This window comes from Apium graveolens, chromosome 10 (assembly GCF_009905375.1).
Source record: "Apium graveolens cultivar Ventura chromosome 10, ASM990537v1, whole genome shotgun sequence".
Classification (NCBI taxonomy): Eukaryota; Viridiplantae; Streptophyta; class Magnoliopsida; order Apiales; family Apiaceae; genus Apium; species Apium graveolens.
Window position 1 is genome coordinate 103,886,783 of NC_133656.1, and position 25,131 is coordinate 103,911,913.

Here is a 25,131-nt window from a genome sequence, read left to right on the forward strand (position 1 = left end):
GCGGCAGGTGGTTGTTAGAACTATTTATGGATGTGAAAGAGTACCCTATATATATATATTAAATATAAGAAAAGTGAGATTTGGTTATGTCTACTAAATACAAATTTTTTAATAGCAAAGAGTTGCATATTTTAATATAAGAGTATGACTAGTTGGTTACAAACAAGTAACGGTACTGATTGAAAAAATTAAAATCTTAAGGACATTTATTCAGAATAAAATTGTACAGTTAAACATTTTTAAAATAATGTCCTTTGCACCGAAAATAAAATATTATTTTACCAAATTTATTACTTTAACGATAAAGTAATATTTATTACTTTACCAAATTTTTGTGTATGTATTACAAGAATTTGGTGAAATAATTAAAAATATGAAAGAATTAAATTAAGTAACCTCTAATTTACGATATAAGAATATGACATATGTTGGTCATCTATTAAATTTTCCAAGTATCTCTAATTTATTTTAATTTATGATATAAGAATGTAACATATGTTGATTACCTCTTAAATTATCTAAGAAAGAATGATGTGATTATGAAATATATACGGATTAAGAAATGATTGAGTCGGTAAAGAACACTAATGTAAAGATTGATCATGAATTAAATGATAGCAATGTCATTCCAAGCGTGTTATAAGCATTTCAAGTAATCAGCACTTTGAACAATTATTTATTACAATATGAGCAAAACATTATTTATTCTTTAAAGGATGAGTTTAATTTTAACTTTAATGGAAAAAAGAAACAATTTACTATAACTTTTTTTTAAAATTTTTATTATCTTAAAGTTATTTATTCATTTATAAGTCTGTATGTACTTATCGACGAAGATTTGTCGACCCAACTTATAAGTCAAATTTACAATTTATAAGCTAATAAGTTGAATGTTGGTAACGACGTACTTTTTCTCAACTTATTTTGATTTTTCATTTTTTTATTAACTTTGATTTTAAAACATATGCTTTTAAATGTTAATCTAATTTAAAATTCACGAATTAAGATAATTATAATTAAAAATTATTTATTTTACTTCATTTTAGTAAAACAATTCTGACTTATAATTAAAATTATCTAAATACTTATATAACTTATAAAAATTCATCTACTTATCACTTATAATCACTTATTCATTTTAAATTATAAGTTATTTATATTAAGATTTCTCATACGGATAAATTATTTACAACCTTGTCTAAGTCGGGACCGACAAAATTTATTACTTAAATAAAATTATTACTTTTTCAGATATTACTTAATTGAGGTTCAACTTTATATGCAATTTGCAGCCCTGACCCCTCCAAACCTTTGTGATAAGGAATTATAGATAGAAATATGGACATGATAAGCAACTCGAAAAAGTTAGAGAGTGAAAGAAGGAATTTAAAAGCCAAAAAGTGCATTACTAAATTTTAACTACACCAACGAAAATGCAGAATAATGAATAACAACTTTACATGTGTATCTTCAAGTGCTTTTGCTAGAGTAGCAGATTCTGTAATCCAATATCTTTGAATATTTCACACATAGCTGGGCATCACCATTTTTTTATATTACAAGTTCATTCATAATTTTTACTACACTATATTGGATGACTAATTGCGAATTTAGCTCCTTTTACAAGAAACAAGGGTCACAAGCATGAATATGATAAAAGCTTTTGTGCATCGTCACACAAAAAAAAAATCAATACTAAAAATTTCCTTTCTAAATATGATTCACAATTCAAGGCCATGTAACCATATAGAAAGAAAATAGAGAATTAAAGGAGTAGCAGGGGAACGGTTGCATTGCAGGGACCTGGGGGCAACTGATCTTGCTAAACCTGGAATTACACACTTCACTAGGGTCACGCTAATCAGGCACTTAAAACATATGTTTTAACCATTTTTACATTAACGCTTGCGTCTCACTTAAACTCAAGCCTACACCTCAATATTTAACTCCACTAAAGTCTAAATATTGATCCTGGTTGCTCAATTTAATAACAGGTCATTTCTCTTTTCTTCTAGCTACGCCCCACACTCATCATCAAGCTAGAGTAAGCTACAAAAAAAATGGAAAATGAAATAGAAAATACTTGGTCACATGAAAGATTTAAAATACTATCCATACACATGGCAAATTACACATAATCCTATAATATTTCAGACACTAAAAAACATATTTGTACAGTCGCGTCGAGTTAAAGGACACTACATCAACCTCCTTTTGTACACCCTTTGAAACTCGTTCATGTCACACTACCTCTGCATGGGCTTCAGGTGTGTTCAACACCAAACCTCTTTACAAGATACTCTGTTATGTTACATAAAACACTGTCAAACTAACATCATATACAGTTTTTCTAACACAAGCAGTACGGCTTTATTTGCGATACAACTTAGTTACAGGAGGCAAAAGGAAATGAGGTAGCTCAAACTAGCCTCGGGTTAGCTGTACAACTTCCTTCTCTGTGGCTCCTATGCCAACTGTTGCGGTTGAGCAGCCATTCTCCTCTCTGCAAATGAACGACTTGTGTTATCACTGTAAATGTTCTGTTATTGAAATCAACATGTCTATTAAAAGGTGGTTCAAACAATATATTATTGGTAACAATGAAATTTGGAAGAAACATTGAAAGGCATAACTACTTAATCAACAAGATAACCACTCAACTAAAAATATAATACATGTATCAGACTACCCGTAAAATGTACAGGGTTTTCTTCAACATTGATATAACATATGTTTTAATACTATAATTTTAATTTTTTTAAAATAATATTATTTAAGAACTTTTGAAAAAATTGTCCTTTGAGAAATATATTTGTATAACAATTAGTAGTGGCCAATATTAGAATTCCAAACTTCTTATAGTATATGTGCCTCAATAGATTTATTTTCTTATTGGTTTTCTCTGATTCTTAATGGATCATTATTTTATACTATTGCATATCAGTTGATGGGAAAAGTTAAAATTCTAGATCTACTGAACTACTGACAATCAAACAACAAAATACCCCTTTTAGCTTAGTACATAAGATACATATAAACTATAACTCAATTATGTAAGATACAATAAGTATATAAATTACATAATATGTAATAAATACATATAAACAGACTCAACCAACACAGAAAGGAAATGAGTACCTCCAGCAGCAACAAGCTTCTCCACACGAGCAACAATATGTTTGCCATAAGTATATTTCTTGAGTGCGTTTAAATGAATTTTAATTCGGGTAAGAATTAGCTCACGTTCCTGATCACTGCATGTTTCCAGCACCTTTTGTACAACATAATTCGCAAATTGATCTTTCATCATTGCCTGGGTAACAAAAGAGTTAATAAACATAGCTTCATAAGAAATATATATCTAGGAGCAATCAGTTCAGGACATTATAATATGAATAAGTTGGGATGCCAAAACTTGAATTGGAAGTAGTTCTACAATAAATACTTAGAATTAAGATGATCTTCTCACAAGGTTTTCTTAAGAGAGCAAGAGAACAAAAAAAAAGACGCAAGTTGATGAAGACTGGTAATTGCCAGGGCTTCAAAACATATACACTATCATAATTTTGGATACTATCAATGTGAATATGGCTAAAACATACAAGATCACTTTATACCTGCTGATGCTATTTAATGTAGATAATAGCCTATACTACTGCAATAAACTTAGTTGTAATGGAAGATAAGAATTTTACAATGTGATGACAATAACCACTTTTCTTTCTCTTTTTAAGTATTTCAATATCACACTATAATTGTTATAGAAAATAGCACAGCTTCTATAGTAATTACAAGTATAGAACATAAAATATTGGTGAGAAAACTATATTTATCGGTATAAATAGGTTTTTATTGTGCCACTGTACTAAAAATTAAGAGAAGTTATCTTCGATTTGAAGAATATATAGGATGTTTTGCAACTTAACACACCTGAAGAGGCTCGTTTTCATCAGTTGTACCAAGCATCTCACGCACCAAAAGTTCACGTTGACTAGGATCACCAAAAGCCAAACACTTCTCAACAACATTTGAAGCAAACTTTTGCTGGCTCATTTGAACTATCTTCCCAGCTAGTTCCTGGATTATAGTCGAACGTTCATGCGGCTTCCCATGCTCCAGTACATGCTGTGTAAACATATTTTTAAGATAATACTGGAAATTGAAACCTAAGGCAATTATAAGCAGAAACATATAATACACATAAAATCAGAAAATTGCATACGTACCTGGATAACATAATTTCCGTACTGATCTTGTGCCAACATGCTGACACATCCTAGAATCTCATCCATCACCTTGCTTAGCGTTGTAGCATCTGCACAGTGCTCGAGTACCCTCTTGATGACACACATTAAAATATGATATTGTCATTCAACTAGATTGTGTACCACATATATAAGAATGAGAGACAAAGTTACAAAAGGGTTGCAACCTGTATCACACGACAGCCATACGGATGTGTAGATAGGGTAACAACTTGATCAAAGAATGTTGAGATAATGAAGTGAATATGCTCTTCAGGGATACATTCAATACACTTCTGGATGACATGGTTCCCATTTTGATCACGTACACAGCGCATTACATGACCATCAAGCTCTGTAACCATTTCTATTTTCTGGTCCAGATCTACTACTTCAATTGCCTAAGTGTGAATTCAGTAAACCACGGTATCAATTAAAAGTTGAAGCTGTGTAATTTGAACTAACTATAATATTACAATTAGGGGAAACAGATTTTAATACTTTGATCAATATTATAATACACAAAATAAGGGCAAAGAGTAACTTGCACTTTCCATTCTTAAACTGTGACCTTACTGCATTTTATCATTAAAAAGAGCACTATCTATAATTTCAACATCGCATTTCTCTATCTACTGATTTTAAGGACGCTAGGACCGCTACATTGACCAACCCATTGACGGATTTCCATCCATTTTGATTGTTAGACCGAGTCAACAGAGGGTATTTAGTCATTAACTACAATAAAATCACTGTTGACATAGTGCGAAATCAGAATTTATAGGGCATGGAAAACTCCGTGCAGTGTTATGATTTATAAATTTTTAAGACTCATTTATGCATACTGTACTAATGTTTGATCATGTATATTCATCAAGAGTTGTAGTAGGTTAACTACAAAGTAAATAAAAATAGTTTACTACTTCTTCTACTTCTTTCTGTTACATGGGTATCTTTTTCTGTTACATGGGTATCTTTTTTCTACTTCTTGATTATTAATAAAACTATTATCACTGTTTCGACCATATTAAATGAAATTACTAGTTCTAGTATTGATACATAATGCTTTAGTATTGTTCTTTTTAAAAATATCTGTAATTATAAATTTTCTTTATAGTGAGTTCACATCTAAATTAGTTCATAATTAATTCATTATTGTGTCTAAGAAGTAAGAACTAATAATCTTTTAATTTTTAGTTATGATAATTTGTTTCCAAGAAACTGTTTTCTATTATCAATTATCATATGAGTTTTTCTGTAAAGACTTGTGGTTTGCAAAGTATAATTCATGAAATTATTGATACCAAAAGGTGTTAAAGCCAAAGTTAAAGGAATGTAAATTTTATATTCAAGAATAAACTAAATGACCTGTATAGTAAGAAAGCTAATATAATTTCATATTTCCTTCTGCACTTGACACATCAGATACTTCTCTTTCCTTCACTAAATAGATGGCTTGTAAAATTCCATAAATGTAAATGTATATATACAAATATTCAGGGTGGTATCTCCACAGGGTTTCCATGGATGACTTTGCTAAATGAAATCTAACACATATACATGCATATATATAAACTGTGGGATGTGCAAATATAGTATCCCTCTTTATAAGTCTGTGCATGTGTTGACTATTGTGAAGAGTGATAGTTAAACATTTAAAGCCAACAAACAAGCTCAAGGGCAGTAGATAACAAGCAGATAACCTTCTGCAAACAACAAGACCTAGAAACAGAAGTGATTGCAAAGCTTTACCTTTTGAATTACTCGACAACCATACATTTGAAGACTTAGTGTAAGTACTTGCCCAATCAGCTTGTTTGCCAATTCTCTTCTCTGTGCTGGCATTCCATGCTCAAAGAACTAGACAATTAAACAATCAATAGTAGTGTGAATTATACTAGATCTGCAATTGAAAGTATAATTAAGTGTGTAGAAAGAATACAAAAAAAACTGTACCAGTTGGATACAAAGAAAAGATATACATATATACCTTCTGGATCACGTAATTGCCAAAAACATCAGTCATTAAAGTGACAGCTTGAGGGAAAATTTCCTCGTAAACCATGGTTTTCTCCTCTGTAGTTGCAGTTTCAAGTTTCTGCTGAATAAACCGGCTACCATACTGATCCGCACTGATAACCATAACAGTTCAAAGTCAAACAACAGATATCTAGTCCCAGAATATATTTAATCAATCACAATAGGAGACTTACCTGAACTCCACAACATGACCTGTAATTTCTGTAAGTTCAAAAGATCGAGCTTTATTACTTTTGAACTCTTCTAACAATGATGAAGCAAAGGCATTCTCTGTGCGGCCAGTATTTACGTGCCAAGGTCCCATAATACCCCCAGCAGCTAGGTGTCTTGTCCCAGGAGAAAAGAGCATATTAACATCACCGTGCCCAATTGGACTACCCGGTCCAAAAGGGGAATTTGGAATAAGAGGACTTGCCAAGGGACTTCCAGGATATGACAAGCCAACTCCAAGTGCGGGATTTCCGTAGAAACCAGGAATATTAGAAGCACTAGCTTTACCACCTAGAGAGACGCCATATTGTGATTTTTGAGGTGTTAGTAAAGATCCAAGATAAGCTTTCTGAAGCAAATCCACATATGCATTACCCATGTAGTTTATATCCATAGCGGGATTATTATGAACTGCAGCATACTCAGCTGTTCTCATGTACTGACGGTACACAGGATCCAGAAATTGTGCCTGAAGAGCACTATTTGTCATCTGGGTCCTGATTCTACCCAGATTTTGTGATTCAAAGGCATCATAATTGAAATTTGATTCCGAAGATAAATTCCCACCCATCACTCTTGAGTCCATTAACGGGACAGCCATGGCTGAGGCTACAGCGGCATTTTCAAAAAGGGGAGGCATATTAACATTACCAGGATGGCCTGACATCATAGGTGACACTGGTGAATTCATGGGGAACCCACTTAGACCGTAGTTTGGATATGATAAACTGGCACCATCAATCTGCTGATAGTGAGAAAGTAAGCCACTCCCATTATTAGGATTGGAACCGGGGGATCCCTTTGGGTAAGAATTAGTATGCATGTCGACTTGGAGATGAGAGTTACGAATTCCGTGATCATTTCCACTGCTCTTAGAGTAGGAAAGTTCTGGTGGCACAGAGTACCCATGTAAATGGGTCGGCTCAGATTTCTTATCGTATGAGTCATGCCTCAAATTATTCTGACCTCCAGGCATGTCAAAAGTATATTTTTCAGGGTCATCAACAGTTTCTGTAGTCTGAGACTTCCCAAATTTATCTGCATTTCTTGCACCATTCGATAAATTCATGCCAGACATAGCTGCTACCAAGTCTGAAGGCTCCCTCGCGTAAGAAGAGATACCATGAAATGAGTTTGAACCTGTGCTTCTCTTTTCTGAAGTGCCTCTTCCTTCACCAATGGGAGTAAGGCAAGGACTAGGAGCCCTCGCAATGTGCTGAGGGTCGGGGGTTGTGCTTCTTGACAATGAAGTACCTAGTGCAGCTGCATAAGAGTATGATGCAGGCGGTGTGTTGACACGTTGCACAGCAGGAGAATTTTGAACCTTCGAACCCATTTCAAAATTATCTGCAGACAGTAAACCCTTGCGCAGCTGAGCCAGCTCAGCCTCAGCCGACCCCATTGAGTTTTCACCAAGAGCATTACGACTCGGCGTACGAGAAGGGTGCCCAGAACCTGGAGTTGCATGTGCTACGTCATCCTGCATACATGCTCCATATAAGTGTTTCACAGAAATAAGAAATAAGCAATACTGCAGCATCAAGTAGAATTCATATAATGCAACTATGTTTCCTAAGAACTTTATTTTGATAGCTAAATTTATTCACAAAGAGAAAAATGATAACAATGTAATGTAGGGTAAAGTTATAAACTGCACATAAAATACTCTTTAATAAAATTAAGAAAATACACAACCCAAAATGTAGGTCCCCATCCATAGAGTATTTCACAAAATCTTTCTAGTGGTAGGGAATAAGCTTTGATTAATAACAGGATAAACAAATTAAAGATTCAACAATGCAGGTTTGGAAGAACATATGAACCATCCTGCCTTCACATTCAGTTTACCTCATAAGCACTTTTCAGGGTATTAGGGTGACTGTATATTCCAAACTTAATAAATATGTGAGATTAATTATGTTTCAACATGAATATATAAAATAATTTATCAAAGAAACAGAAAAAACTGAATCAAACCACAAAAACATGCTGGTCAATTAAGCATTACAAAGCGACAATAATATCACTAAATTCTAGATGCCCGGCCTACAAATTATCTATGGGAAAAAACAATTTGCATTTAAAAGTTGAAGGGGGGAAAAGTCACTAGTACTAAAAAGTCCCGTCTAAATATATACATACAAATAATTAAAAACAACAAACAATACAGATAACATTCACTTGTAAAACTCAAATGTCACCTGAAATATTTCAGCAAAGCTCTTCTGCTTGCTACCTAATTCCAAATTAGGCAAGCCAATCAGTCCTTCGCCGCCCCACTCCAATTCACTCTGACTTTCTTGTTTCTTGTTAAACCCCGGTGGTTTTGAAAACAGCGACACTCCTCCACCAGCAGCGCCTCCACTATCAATTCTATTCACTTTCCTCCTGTCTCCAATCCCTCCCACGTTCGAAGTTCCACCTCCTTGCAACCTCTGCGAAAACCGCCAATCCTCCTTCGAAAGCAAAGGAGGAGGCAACCTAGGATTCAGATTAACATTCGAGTAATAATAAGACAAATACGCAGGATCAGACCTAAGTTCCTCCTCCGAAGAAAAACCACTTCCATTCGTATTCAACCCAAATTCCGAAAAGGGCAAACCACCACCCCCTTGATTAAACAACCTATCAACTGCATTCAGTGAACCCTCAACAGTAGGTGGAGCTGACCCACTTCTAAGCATATTCAAATCCTTCTGAAAATCACTGGAATCTTGTCGCCTCGGTTCATTAAGCATAAACCCTAGCTCCTTTTCTAATTCCTCACCAAATGATCCTTCTTTACCACTAACCATTGGCCTTGAACCTAATTCAGATAACATCTTCACTTAAAACCCACTTCAACACATTCACCAAAAATCTTTAAACCCCTACACTAATCACAAAATAAAAAAAAAATCAAGATTATATAAGCTAAACAAGCAAAACCCCCTTAATTTACAACAACCCACCAAATCTTTTTACATAAAGATTAAAACTTTGAGCATAAAGGCATAAATTAAACAGAAATTAATAGCTATTACATAAAAAGCAACAAGCTTAACACAATATTTGTTCTTGGTGCAGTAAAAAATTAACAAGAAAAAACAAAGGGGGTAAATAAAGAGAGGGTAAAAGAGTAAGGAAGCATACAAGTCAAGTGAAGAAGACGATGAGTGAAAAGAGTAATGAATTCGGCGGCGAATTGTTCTTGAAAACAACCTTTTGTTAGGGCTACTGTTGTATTTTTTTTCTCAGAGACGAAGACTATTATATTTTGTGTATTTTATTCTGTAAAATTTGTTATATACAGGCACGTGTAGCCTTCCAGGAATTAAACATTAAAAACTTTATTGTAATTTTTTTATAATTTCTTTTCAGTTTTCAGAGTTTGTTTTTTCGGTTATTTAGATTTCATTTATTTAAAATTATTTTAATAGCGGCCTTCTAAAATAATATCTCACTTTTTATTTATTTCTTATCTGATGTGCTCATTATAAAATTATGAATAGAAAATAATAAATATAATTAATCAAGAAGTTAAAAAAGTCATTATCTCGTCAAACATGTTTATTATAATAAGTTGCTCTCTCATTATTCATAAATATAATATTATAAAATTATATTATTTATTAGTCAATAATAAATATAATATGTTTTCTATTTAATAATATAAAAATTGAGAATATTACAAAAATATGTATGAGAGCCCCCCATCACAGCGCTCGTCTTTTCATATTTTCCGTTACATGAAGATAAAATAATATAAAAATATAACAATTTTAAAAAATATTAACAAAACATATTTATCGATACCTGCATTTGTAATATATTTCATAGGCTAAAAATTTAAAAAAAATCTATGAAAATATAATATGGTAACTTGATTTAAAAAGAGAGGAAAAATTTTAAGAGAATATTATGATAGCAGATTAATTTTAAAAATCTTAATAGAAAATGTTGTAGAAACTTTATGAGAATATTACGTATGATGATAATTATTTATAGATACTTTTCTTTGTAATATTTCATATACTAGTTAAAAAATTAGGAAAATATAATCTATTAAGTTGTTTTTAGGAGAAATAGGAGAAATGGTATTAAAAAGAAATTTAGAAGAATATTAACATGAAATGATTTAAAGAGAAAGTTGGTTGTGGACGAATATTATGATGGTATCGTAATTTGATTTTAAAAATCTTAATGGAACATGTTGGAGAAACTTTAGTAGAATATTACGAATGATAATAATATATTTAGAAAGTTTTTAGGAGAATATAAGTAATTATAGTTTTTGATATTTATGAACTCAAAAATTTGAGAAATTAGGAAAATAGAATGAGACAATTTGAGAAAAAATTGATATGTAGTTAATTAAGCCGCGCTTCGCGGCGGCGATATGAACCATTTTAAAAAAATGACTATGAGAAAAAAAATTATAATATTATATAAGTTAAATATACGTAGGCAATGAAAGTTATCTATAATTTTTTATGATACCGACTTCCATCAATATTTTTTGAGTCGAGAGTCGTTATAATTTAGCAATAATATTTGCATTTAACAAATTAATTCAAGCGAATTATGTAATAATTTTTGGAAACTAGTAGCCAACAACACTACTATTTCATGTATTTAAATAAATATGAAAAATTTAAGTAATGTGCACATTTAAATTATATAATTCACCTCTGACAAGAAAAAATGCATAGTGCATGTGATCCAACACAAAGATAGTACAAACTATCACATTGTATATATGATTTCAAAATTTAACATGAAGATAGTACAAACTATCACATTGTATATATGATTTCAAAATTTAACATGATTAATAAATGTGTACACAACTTTGAGGCATGGAGATTTTTTCGAGTATAAACATGGTCAAATGGTAACTTAACTATATAGCGGCAACATGCAAATACATGTATTATTGCGATTCAGAAAATTAGTTAAAAAGCGTACTCAAGAAATTACAAAAAAAATAATCTCAAACGAAACAAAAATCAACGTACATTGGGCCGAATTTCTGTACGGCTTAATCGATTATAGAGGAATTCTCATATAGGCATACAAAACCCCAAAATTCAATTAGGTAATTCTAAAGCTTTCTCGAAAGATTTTACCACCTCTCGTAGTAATTTCATTTATTCAAAAATATATATTTTTATACTGTTATGGATCAAAAACTAAGGTATAATAATTGTTGTATTTATTACTAGGGTACGTGAGTTTCGAGACTCGATTTGACTGCTCTTATGTTTCGTGACTCAATTTGCCTTAACAAGATGTTTACGTACCTTGCTGATTGCTAATGATCAAGTCAAAAAACATAGTTCTGATTTGTGGGGGTGAGACCCTTTATATAGATGTTGGGAATCCTTGAATTGGACTTGGGTTATGAGACTTGGTGGGCAAGTTTCAGAATTAGAATGGACTTTGGAGTCCTAGAAAGTAGGAAACTGATTCCTTATCACATGAGGTTCCTTGGAAGCCAATCTACAATGATTTATTTCCCCACTAGGACTCATCTTATCAGCTGACTTATCCCTTATTAATTAATTACGAAATTAATTAATATTCAGAGTTTTGGGCCCTTTCAAATGACCCTAACTTTCAACCCAATTCTGATATAATTAATGCGACATTAATTACATACTCAGACCTTATTTTATTCCATATCATATACACACCATTAACTTAAATAAAAATAAATCGATTTTCTAAAATACTTGCACAAAGATATCAATTTTCTAAAATACTTGCACGCTTATTTCCGATAATAATAAAATATATAATTATACAAAAATAACTTACACAAAAAGAAAATGTTAAAAAGAACTTTTTGGAGAATATTAAGATATTTGCCCAAAGATGTCGATTTTCAAAAATACTTGCACGATTGTTTCCGATAATATATAACAAAACATATCCTTATTTACTATAACTTGCACAAAAATGTTAAAAGAGAAAGTTTTAGAAAATATTAAGATGGTAAGTTAATTTAAGAAAAAAGTAAAGAAAATTTAGAAAAACATAAAGTAATTGTAGTTTTTAAAGAAGAAAATGGAGAAATTTTATAAATATAAGGTAATTATAGTTTTTGATATTTTTTAATCCAAAAAATTGTGAAAATTCGAAAAATAAAATGAGGCGATCTAAGATGCGCCACATAAAGGCACTTGTTTTCTCATTTATATAAGTATATTGAAGTCTAACAATCTTGTTGTCACTGTAAATTGAACTTATTGTTCTTTTTATTTGGGTATATTTGGGACTGAGCATTCTGTCCATCGCTCGAGTTTCGACAATCGAATTGTCGAATTAATATTGTGGACCGAACCGACCCTAGTAGTTTTATTTCGGTTTGGTCCGGTTTAGTTCTTAAATCATATTTTTCTTTTAGAAAAATTAAAATTTTTAAAAAGTAAGTTTCTAACAGAACATGAATACAAATACCTAAAAACCAAGGAGATTAATATCTAGATAACCAGGAAAATTATAAAAGGTGTCGATCAATATTAAATCTATAAGTATATTGTTAATCGCAGTTATCAACACAAGATTGTAGAAGAGGGTTGCATACAATACTTGAAAAACTTTTTCGAATGAATAAACTATTCTGTGATTTTAAGAATAACTTGAAGAAAAAGAAAATTAAAAAGGTATCAATCAAATATTAGTTCAGTAGCTAAATTGTTAATCCCAGTTATTAAGATAATATTGTAGAAGGGGGTTGCATACAATGCTTGATCAATTTTTTCGAGTGAATAAACTATTTTTGTATACAATGTTAAAGTACTTATCAGTAACTAGCATATAAAGCATGTTAAGCATGAAAATGTTAACAGAATCAAAGTTACTAATCTTACCAGAAAATACCTTAGTTAACACATCACATAAATAGCTCCATTCCTTTCTAAGACCTAACCTCTTAATTTCACTTAACTTAGAAGTAGAAAGTGCATAGCCCATTGAATTAAGCATGGTAACTATATCAGCATCAGTGTGTGGAACAGTGGTAGTGTTATCTGGAACTTTAAAGCATGCTTTGATAATATCACTATTAATGCAAAACTGCTTACCTTTGAGAGTGAAAGTTATGGTTTTGTCAGTAGAGCTGTACACAATAGTTGTCCATATCTCCTCTACGACTTCACAGTAGATTGTGGGAGATTCCAGCATCACATAGTTGAGTTTACAGCCTTTCACAAAATCCATCATTTTGTGATAATCTCCAAACTGTTGAATCTCCTTGTTCACAAGAGCTAAGAAGTTGTTCTTTTCATAGATAAATCCAGACTGGGATATGATTTTGACTACTGGTGCCATTGCTAAAGATTTAAAATTTACAGAGAGAGTATTTGCTTTTGAGAAAGAAGTTAGAGCAATTGATTCTTGAGAATGATAAAAGAGTAGAATAAAAATGAATTCAGCTTTTATACTATCTCAGAATTAAACTGACAAAAATAATAAAGTAAAATAAAGTAACCAATTAAAATTCCCCAAAATAGCCGTTTGAAAATAAATAAACTGTAAAAATTCTTTTAATTATCCGTCGTGTTATGCTTATAAACTGTAAGTATACTCGATGGATAATGTTTAGAATTCCGACGGCTAAGATTGAGACAATTCGACGGATGAGGATAAAGCAATTATCCGTCGAGTTATAAAATACTCCAGAAAAATAATTGATTTTATTAATAAACAATATACCGACAGATGACCAAACTTGATGGATAATGAGCATCCGTCGGGATGTAAATTTTGACTTAGCCAAAATTTCATCCAAAACTGAAAAATCAATTAATTCTCTGGCTGCATTATAACTTGCAAAAATATTTGAAATGATTCAAGAATAATTAAGCATACCTAACTCACTTACCAACCTTGAAAAGGTGGATTCATCAAGTGGCTTGGTAAAGATATCTGCAAGCTGCTTTTCACTTGGAACAAAATGAAGTTCCACAGTACCATTCATCACATGTTCCCTTATGAAGTGGTACTTGATGTCTATGTGCTTTGTTCTTGAATGCTACACTGAATTTTAAGTGATGGAAATTCTACTTGTATTATCACATAAAATGGGAATTATGTCCACTTGTAGACCATAGTCCAACAATTGGTTTTTCATCCACAAGATCTGTGCACAGCAACTGCCAGCAGCAATATATTCAGCTTCAGCTGTAGAAGTAGAAACTGAATTTTACTTTTTACTGAACCAGGACACAAGCTTGTTCCCTAGAAATTGACAGGTTCCTGTTGTACTTTTTCTGTCTATTTTACAACCTGCATAATCTGCATCTGGATAACCAGTTAGATCAAAACCAGAATCTCTAGGGTACCAAATGCCAAGTTTTGGTGTTCTCTTGAGATATCTAAAAATTCTCTTAATAGCTACTAAGTGAGATTCTCTAGGATCAGCCTGAAATCTAGCACAAAGACAAGTAGCAAATATTATATCTGGCCTACTAGTTGTTAAGTATAGAAGTGAGCCAACCATACCTCTATAGCTTGAAATATCCACAGACTTTTCAGTAGTGTTTAACTCAAGCTTAGTTGCAGTGGCCATGGGAGTTTTTGCAGATGTGCAATCCATTAGATCAAACTTCTTTAAAAGATCATGAATATATTTAGTTTGACTAATGAATATTCCATCACTAACTTGCTTAACTTATAAACCAAGAAAGTAAGTTAGTTCTCCCACCATGCTCATTTCATACTTTGCATCAATTTGGAAAACTTTTTACAAAGTTTTTCATCTGTAGAACCAAATATAATATCATCTACATAGATTTGAACAAGTATACTAGAGCTATTAAGATTTCTAAAGAATAAAATTTTATCAACAGTACCTCTTGTGAAGTGATTTTCCAAAAGAAACTTTGATAAAGTGTCATACCAGGCTCTAGGTGCTTGCTTCAGTCCATAAAGTGCATTCAAAAGATAGTAGACATATTCTGGAAAATTTGGATCCTCAAAACCAGAAGGTTGACTAACATAGACTTCCTCCTCCAAATCTCTATTCAAAAAAGCACTTTTGACATCCATTTGATAGACCTTGAAATTGGCATGAGCTGCATAGGCTAAAGAGATTCTGATGGTCTCAAGTCTTGCAACAGGAGAAAAGGTTTCATCAAAATCTATTCCTTCTTATTGATAGTAGCCCTTGACAACCAATCTAGCTTTGTTCCTGACCACTATGCCATTTTCATCCATCTTGTTCTTGAATACCGACTTGGTGTCAATTGGATTCTTTCCTTTAGGTTTGGGTACCAGCTTGAAAGGAATATGTCCTAAGTCCAATCATGAATTAGGATTTAGGAATAACTTCCTGTGTAGTCTGTTTTGATTTCATTGATATTAATAAAAGACTTGTTTTGTTTTTATTACGGGCTCTATCTATTTAAGTGTTTAAATAAGATATATCATAGTTTAGAGTAAAGCTTTTTATGGATTATGATGATATCATAATAGTGAGACCTAAAAGATGATAACTCTAAACTTAAATAGTTCCTGGTCGTAGGATTACTAACTGGTAATTAATAATCCGCAGAGATCGGTACATACTATGCTTGCTTCATTATGAAGGATGTCTGTTCTCATAGACATTTGTGTGGTGACACTATAGCTAGTATGTAGGTGCTTATTATAGAATAAGTTCACTAAACATGACTCGCACAGCTGAAAAACTAATGGAGTTCACTCATGTGTCAGCAGTTGTTCACATAGTGATAGTTGTACAAGTATCCTTAGACTTGAGGTCATCATAGTCATCTTGTGTACACTGAACTATGCTTTGGTTTAGTTCTTAGTCTCCAGGGACAATTATTAGGGCTCTACTGGGTATAGGAATTTGTACACGAAGATAGTGTATGATCAATAAAGGATCTACCCCTTCCAGTGAAGGAAGCGAATGTTCAAGGCTGATCCACTTATGCTAGTTCAGGAATCTCTGGCCAGAGTGAATGAAATTAGAAAGGAGTTTCTAATTTGCATAGAACTACGCATAGTAAATGGTAAGCAAGTGATTAAATTAGATAGGCTTGACACGAGATCCATGCCTTGTATTTAATCGGGACATTGTAGGGTAGAAGGAGTTTATTGTACGGTAACTATTCACTGAATAGGTTCTTGGTATTCTAAGCAATGAATTCATATTATCCGGATAGTCGCGATATGCTGAGAAGTATCCCTCACGATGTAGAATAAATGTGATTAATTAATTAATCATATTTAATAAATTAGAGAATTTATATAAATAACGATAAAATAGTTTTATTATTATTTATTTCTACTACCGGCTTAATATTGAACCTACAGGGTCACACCATAAAAAGAGAATGATTTAATGGTGGAGGAATTAATTAATAATGGCTAATAATTATTTATTTGTGAAATAAATAACACAAATAAATAATTAATTGGTAAATTTAATAATTGATTAAATGAGATTTAATTGATTATAAATTAATTAAGAAAAGTTCTTAATATTATTAATTAAAGGATTTAATTTTTGGAAATTAAATCAAGAGAGAGAATTATTTCTAAAGTGTTTATAAAAAGGATTAATAATTAAAAGGTGTTTTAATTATTAATGAGAATAATTAATGGGATAATAATAATAATAATAATAATATTTATGGGAAAATTTCGGCTGAAAATTTTGCCTATAAATACACTATTATAGACCCTATTTTTATTCGAACCCCAAAAACCCAAAAAGTTTGGAAAACCCAATTCTCTCCACCTCCTTCCTCCTCCTTAACATCATTTTCTTGGTGGATACCGGTGGAGTGCTTCACACTTGAGGAACAACTGCTAAGGATCTCTGATCGTTATCTCCGAATTATTTTAAAGGTTAGATTCGATCCCTATGTTTTTACCACGATTTATATGCTTTTATTTGGATTTTATATGTGTAAAAGTGTTTTGCCATGCCCCACTGCGATTAAAAAATCCAACACAGCTTCCATACCTTGTTCCTTTCAAATTGGTTTAGCTCCTCCTGCATAGCTAAAATCCAATCAGGATTCCACAAAACTTCTTCTACCTTCTTTGGTTCTTCCTTAGATAGGAAGCTGCTATATATACATTCTTCTTGAGTTACTCTTCTTATTTGAACTCTAGAAGATACATCACCAATGATGAGCTCAAAGGAGTGATCTTTAGTCTATTTTCTTTGTTGAGGTAGATTGGCTCTAGATGAAGAGGCCTCATTATTGTCTTGATGTGTGACTGAGTTTTGATTATAAGAAACTCCCCCTGAGTTTATGAATCTTTGATTTGAGAAAGGGGAACTTTATGTAAGTGATCTATTCTGACTTTCAGCTTCTCTTAATGTTCCGACGGATGATGCACTTTGTGTCCCGACGGATGAAGTTGATTGTCTCCCAACGGATAAGGCAGATTGTCTCCCAACGGATGAAGCATTTTGCAACTTGACAGATGTTGAATTGGGTGCTTCAATAGTTTTAGATTTTTCTGCATTATCCTTAGTCACTGTTTCTTGATCACTATCATTATCACTAACCATCTCTACATTATCAAACTTGAGGCTTTCATGGAAATCTCCATCTTGTAGTCCTGCAATCCTTTTATCATCAAACACAACATGTATTAATTCCATAACAATGTTGGTTCTCAGATTGTAGACTATGTATGCTTTTCCCACAGCATATCCAACAAAAATTCCTTCATCTGCTTTAGCATCAAACTTTCCATGTTGATCAGTTTGATTCCTTTAGATATAACATTTGCAGCCAAATACATGAAGAAAATTTAAAGTAAGTTTCTTGTTCTTGAACAATTGGTAGGGTGTCATGCACTTTGCTTGATTAACCAAAGAGATATTCTGAGTGTAGCAGGAAGTATTCACAGCTTCAGCCCAAAAATATGTTGATAACTTTGATTCTTCAAGCATTGTCCTTGTAGCTTCAATAAGAGATCTGTTCTTTCTTTCCACTACTCCATTTTATTGTAGAGTTCTTGATGCAGAAAACTCATGCAAAATCCCATTCTTTTCACAAAATGATCTCATCGTAGAATTCTTGAACTCAGTTCCATTGTCACTCCTGATTCTTCTTACTTTAAAATCAGGATGATTGTTGACTTGTCTTATGTGATTGATGATGATTTCACTAGCTTCATCTTTAGACTTTAGGAAATATGTCCAAGAGAACTTTGAGAAATCATCCACAATTACTAGGCAAAATCTTTTCCTTGAGATGGACAACACATTGATTGGTCCAAACAAATTCACGTGAAGCAATTGCAAAGGTTCTTCAATTGTTGAATCAAGCTTCTTTCTGAATGATGCTTTGATCTGCTTCCCTTTTTGGCAGGCATCACACAATCCATCCTTAGTAAACTCCAATTGAGGAATGCCTCTAACCAGTTCTTTCTTGACAAGTTCATTCATGGTTTTAAGGACAGCTTCTTGTGCCATAGCCACCTTTTATCTTGACTTGCTTTACTGAGAAGACAAGTAACAGATTCTGCATTTGATGAGTTGAAGTCAGCTAGGTACACATTCCCTTTTCTCACTGCAAAGAGTACCACTTTATTGCTCTTTATGTTTATCACAACACAGGCTTCTGAATTGAAAGTCACTGAATTGCCCTTATCACAAAGATGGATGATACTCAACAAATTGTGCTTGAGACCATCCACTAGGGCAACCTCTTCAATGATGACATTGTCTTTTGAAATCAAGCCATATCCCACAGCATAACCCTTGCTGTCATCTCCAAAAGTAATACTTGGGCCAGCTCTTTCCTTGAACTCAGTGAGCAGGGTAGAATCTCCAGTCATGTGCCTTGAGCAACCACTATACAGATACCAAATATTCTTTCTATTTCCCTGCACACATCAAAATCAAATCAAGTTGATTTTGGTACCCAAGTTTCTTTGGGTCCTGCCTTGTTAGCTTTCTTCTTTGGTTTCTTAGGTTTGATCTCATTTGACTTGAGAATTTCTGATTAATCCTTAGTCATTTTGATTAACAGGAAAATGCATGCTATTTGTAAACATGTTATTCCAGTAATGCATGTTAAATGGCATTTGAGGCATACTAAATGCAGCATAATAAGGATTAGGTGCAAATGGCATATTAGCAAATTGTGCATTCATATTCTGAGCAGACATAGCATTCATAGGCATGGTAGGCATAGCAGTCATGTTGGGAAAAAAGGGAGGTGCAGACATAGGAGTAGGCATGGCAAGTTTGTAATTAACAGACAAGTGGTTAACACTACCACACTTAACACGGATTTTTCTTGGTGCATATTTATTAGGTGTGTAGTTGTTATGTTTGTTAATTCCTACTTTCCCATTTCTATTGTTTTTCTTTTTAGTTTCTGTTTTAACCTCAATCTTTTCTAATCTGTCATTCAATTGCTTGATGGACAGATGACCAACATTAACTTTCCTCTCCTTCTTGACTAGATTCTCCTGGGATAAAGTTCTTAGAAACTGATCCGTATTTCTTATTAAGCTTAGCTAGTTTAGCTTTGCTAATAGGTTTACTCACAGCCGACGAATGTGGCTCTTTGTCACTCGACGGATAATTCTTCTAATTATCCGACGGATGATTTTCATCATTCGTCGAGTCCACATCTGTCAACAATCCGTCAACCAAATTGGACTCAAGCTTCTCTTTACTCTTCTTCCAGGCTGCATCACAAAATGACTCAATACCTTGAACTTTAGTGATTTGAGCATGGACATCTCTGGATGATTTCCATGCTTTAATCACTTCATGTTCTCGTTTAAGCTGCTTTTTTAAAATCTCTTCTTTCTTCAAGGATTCAGTTAATTCATCCTTAGCAATCTTACACTCAATTCTCAATTTTTCAAATTCAATAAACTGAGAATCTAGCACATTATTCCTCTCACTTAAAAACAAATTGTTTTCTTTAATTTTAGCATTTTCCTTGGTGAGGGACTTAAGTGTAACACACAAGTGATATAATTTTGTGGACATGTCATTTATGGCATCATTCACTCAGCTTTAGATAAATGTGATAGGTTAGTGGTGATTACCTGATTACTTGAAGAACTTGTTTCTGTTTCATCAGACTTGGCCATCAGGGCTAGATTGACATAGTTTGTTTCTTCATCTTCATCCAAACCATATGCAGCCCAGTCATTCTCCTGTGTGATGAAAGCCCTTTCCTTTTGTTTAAGCAACTCAAAGTATTTTTGTTTATAATCAACAGGCTCAAACTTCTTCTTGCTAGAATCAGACTTTCTACATTCACTTGCAAAATGCCCTGCCAAGCCACATTTGAAACATTTAAATTTGGATTGATCCACCATGTTTCTACTTGGCTTGGCTGCTCCAAAATTCTTTTTGAATTTAAGCTTGGAAAATCTTCTGGATAAGAATGCTAGATGTTCATCAATATCATCCATGTCATCTTGGCTCAAGTGATCTTCATTTTCAGCTACCAGTCCTTTACCCTTGCCTTCACAGACCTTTTATGTAGACTCAACAGCTTCTATCTTCATCTCTTTCTCCTTTTCTAACTCAGCAACCAGTGCTATGGACCCTCCTCTCTTCCTTCCTTTATCCATCCTCTCATCTTGCTCTATTTCAAGCTCATAAGTTTTTAGAATGCCATATAGTCTCTCCAAGGTGAACTCCTTGTAATCTTGAGAATTTCTCAATGAGACTGTCATTGGCTTCCACTCTTTTGGAAGAGATCTAAGGAACTTGAGGTTAGAGTCTTTTATTTGATAGACTCTTCCATGCAACTTCATAGCATTTAGTAGCTTTTGAAATCTACTAAAAATATCAGTGAGAGACTCACTTTCTTCACAGTGGAAATGCTCATATTGCTGAATCAGCAACTGCATCTTGTTCTCCCTTACCTGCTCAGTACCATCACAAATAATTTGGATTGTGTCCCAAACCTCTTTGGCTGTTTTACAGTTAATGATGTTATCAAACATATCACCATCAACTCCATTGAACAATATGTTCATGGCCTTCTTATCTTTCCTGACTTGCTCAATATCAGGATCTAACCACTCATGCCTAGATTTGGGAATAGATGGTTCATTGCCAGTTGCATCTCTCATTGGTACATGAGGACCTCTCTCTATGCAATCAACATAGGCCTCATCTTTAGAAAGAAGATGTAGATGCATCTTCACCTTCCAGTGGTGATAATTATCTTTGTCCAGAAATGGAATTTTAACTCCAACATCCTTCTTGTTCATCTTGTTGTTTGTTGTGATCTTTACACTCTTTATAGTTCAAGAGTTTGCTCTGATACCAATTTTTATTCCCTAACAATACAACAAGAATTACAGAAGGGGGTTGAATGTAATTCTGGCTACTTTTTCAAGATTTTAAAACAGTTCTAACTCGACAAATATATAAGTGTTTGATTTGCAGATTGCGAAATGAAGTAGTTATATAAATCAAAACACAAGGTAATAAAAACACAAGCTTTTAAAACTTTCTGGTGGATTTGAAAGTATCCACCATATATATATATATATATATATCGAATGAGAACTCTGTGTAGCTTGAATAGCTCACAGCTGCTTACAAGTAGAACAAACAAACTACAGAGAAATTCTTGACAAGAAGTACAACTTTTTCTATCTCTCTTTAAAATGTGTTTGCTTAGTTGAATGCTCTACTAGCTACACTTGGTTTATATATCACCAATTTTACATGACAATAAGACAAGATAATAAAACAAAATATATCTAGTCTAACTCCATGCTGCTTCACTACACTATTCCAGCATCTTTGAATATCTTCATAATTGCATAGAAATGGTAATGCTTCTTTATTCTCAAATCCCTGCTAAACAGGCTGCCACATTCTTTTTACAAACACTCGACGCATGTGACTGTGTTGTCACTCTCAACAGATATTTGAATTTTATCATCCGTCGGGTACATGCTTGTCATCCATTGGATAGCTTTGTTGATCATCTATCAGGTAGCTTTGTTGATCATCCGTCGGGTAGCTATTTGTCACTTGACTCCATTTCACTTACACAGAATTACAAGACATCTAATATTTACAATTAATCAACCTATTCTGCATATCCAATAGTAGTCAACATGACTCATATGCTCCTATAGAATCTACACAAAGTTGTTTGCAGAAATGTGCTACAGATTTTATTATTACATAAGCTAGTCACCCGGTGGATGTCAATTTGTCATCCGTCGGGACTATATTAAATCATCTGTCGGGACTATAATTGAACATCCGTTGAGTGCTGTAAAATCCACTAAGTTAAATCTACTAAGGTGTTTTGTTTGACTTATCATCAAATTCACAACATATTCCTAACAATCTCCCTATATCGAAACATGGTACTGGTTGCTACACTATAAAGGTTATAGTTGCGCCTTCTCCACTAATCAGGAATTTCAATTTCTGGGAAGTATCATGATCATCCATTTAGCAGGGTTTTAATTTTTTTTTAAATGAACGATTTGAAGACCTATTGGTTCTAAAAACTGATTACAAATTTGATGATTCAGACCTTTCAATTCATAGATGTAGATCTCGAACCTATGAATAGGGATATTCTGGAAACAAACAAAGAAAAAAAGAAAGTGTGTTAAACAAAAAGAAAAACAACTTGGACAAAAAAAGTAAATTAGAGCATCTCCAAGAGACTAGCTATTCGACCCCTTAAATTTAAAAATATAAGAAATTTGACATAAATTTCACTCCACGAGACTAGCTAATGGTCCCTTAAAAATTTGACATGCTTCTCTTCTACCTTATTTCTAAGGAACCCTATTCATCCCTTATTTCATTTTCATAATTAAAATATACATTTTCCTCCATTTTTCATTTTCCTTTTCCTATATTTCTCTCTTTCCCTCTAAAATTTTAATATTATAATAATGATAAGAAGCATATATAAAGAGTGTTGTTAGAGTTGTCTTCCCTTATAATGTCTTTGTTGTGCAAGACATGCCTATACAATAACAAGACTAAGTCAAATTGACAACCCTAAGATTTAGTTAGTTGATAATCAACTTTATATTTTGTATTGTATTACTTGAGTCTGTAAGAATGGTTAGAAGATTAGACTGAAGTATTTTTCTGTAAACAGTCCAAGCCTAAGGAATAAACTTTGGAAGAAGATCAAGTTAGATCATGCCTCGGAGAAATGATACAGAAGCTTGGAGTTGAAAAAATCTGTTTTATGAAAAATATTTTAAGTCAAGATATCGACAAGTCATAAATCAAGAAATATAGAGAATTCATTCGAGAACTCTAGAATGACTTATCGAGAAGTCCAAAATGGCTTATAGAGAAGTCTCAGAGATATCGACAAGTCAAATGAAGATATGAAGATTAGAGATATCGACAAGTCATTTCTGCATGTGGAGAACTCAGAGATATCGACAAGTCAAATTGAAGATGTGAAGATTGGAGATATCGATAAGTCAAATTATCATTAGAGATCTCAGAGATATTGACAAGTCAAAATGTATAAAGAGGTCTCTGAGATATCGACAAGTCAATTCTATATATAGAGATCTCAGACATATCGACAAGTCATATAACATGCAAATATCAAGAGACCTCGACAACTCAAATATACCTATAGAGAACTCAGAGATCTTGATAAGTCATTATACTTATCGAGATGTTACTTCTCTATAGAACAAATTGGAGATCTTGATATGCCTCTCAAATACAAAATGCAAACAAATGAAGATTCAAGATTATCAGTCAACAAACAATCTATCAACTAGATTGAAAAGTCTACAAAGTAGCTAGGGAGAATACAAGATCAAGGGCCAAGATTAACTAGACAAAGGATGGTCACAGACCTGCAAGATTCTGCACAAATTTGCTAAGCCAGGAATTGAAAAAGAAATAGGTTGCTTTAGAAAAGGGTTTAGTACATTTTAGTGCAAGTTTTGTAAACCCGTGCTGCTACTGTATAAAGCATGCACCGGTCCTTAGTTTAAGAGTAACAAACAGATTAAACACTCTTGTATTCTCTAAAGATGGAAGTTGAGTTCTTTACTTAAAAAGAACCCAGAATTTGTAGCAAGACCTAACTTGATTTTAATACAAAATTAAGTGAGTTTTGAAATATTGTGTTTGCTGTCTTATTTCTGTTAATATAATATAACTGTATTTCTTATCTGCTTTGTTCGCACAACCAAATAAATTGAAAAAGGCATATAAATGTCCAAAACAATTCACCCCCGTCTGTGTTGTATTCAATATCTAACAAGTGGTATCAGAGCAAAATCTAAAAGTAAACAGGTCAAGATCTTGGAAGAATGAATACACAAAAGATAAGCAGTATAAAGATACCATCCTTTGATAAAATCAACTACACATCATGGAAGAAAAAGATGATGTTGTTTCCAAGGATGGCCAACCCTTTGTACATCCAGTTTTGAAGAATGGACCTTTTACTCCTATGGAAAGGATTGAAGAATCAACAGATGGAGACATGGTCATCCCAACTCATTATGGTTCTAAAGATCCTTTAAAATACACAGAAATTGAAAAAGAAAAAGTCTTTCTTGACAGTGACCTATAATTAATTCTGATAGAGTCACTTGACAATGTTATGCACAACAATATTGTCAACTGTGACACAGCCAAACAAATATGGGAGAAGATTGAGATACTATGTGAAGG

General features: G+C 32.9%; 1 protein-coding gene across 3 annotated transcripts; it reads right to left on the minus strand.

Moving 5' to 3' along the window:
• Window positions 1–2,061: 2,061 nt before the first annotated feature.
• Window positions 2,062–9,761, minus strand: LOC141689302 (pumilio homolog 1-like). 3 transcript variants are annotated; one of them, XM_074493555.1, is made up of 10 exons: window positions 9,627–9,761; window positions 8,696–9,300; window positions 6,458–7,974; window positions 6,235–6,376; window positions 5,997–6,104; window positions 4,433–4,645; window positions 4,227–4,337; window positions 3,931–4,125; window positions 3,139–3,313; window positions 2,062–2,503 (listed from the first exon to the last, which is right to left on the minus strand). In XM_074493555.1, the coding sequence occupies exons 2-10, from the start codon at window positions 9,287–9,289 to the stop codon at window positions 2,466–2,468; spliced, it is 3,093 nt and encodes a 1,030-aa protein (XP_074349656.1). In that variant the 5' UTR covers window positions 9,290–9,300; window positions 9,627–9,761; the 3' UTR covers window positions 2,062–2,465. The 3 variants fall into 3 exon arrangements, with proteins under 3 accessions (XP_074349656.1, XP_074349655.1, XP_074349654.1); XM_074493554.1 differs by having other exon boundaries at window positions 8,696–9,364; XM_074493553.1 differs by having other exon boundaries at window positions 8,696–9,369.
• Window positions 9,762–25,131: the final 15,370 nt, after the last annotated feature.

Coding starts and splice junctions, on each gene's coding strand:
- LOC141689302 (XM_074493554.1), bottom strand. CDS start 9,316: ATGTTATCTGAATTAGGTTCAAGGCCAATGGTTAGTGGTAAAGAAGGA. Junction 6,377..6,457: donor GGTCATGTTGTGGAGTTCAG/GTAAGTCTCCTA, acceptor TATGGTTATCAG/TGCGGATCAGTATGGTAGCC. Junction 3,314..3,930: donor ATGAAAACGAGCCTCTTCAG/GTGTGTTAAGTT, acceptor TTTGTTACCCAG/GCAATGATGAAAGATCAATT.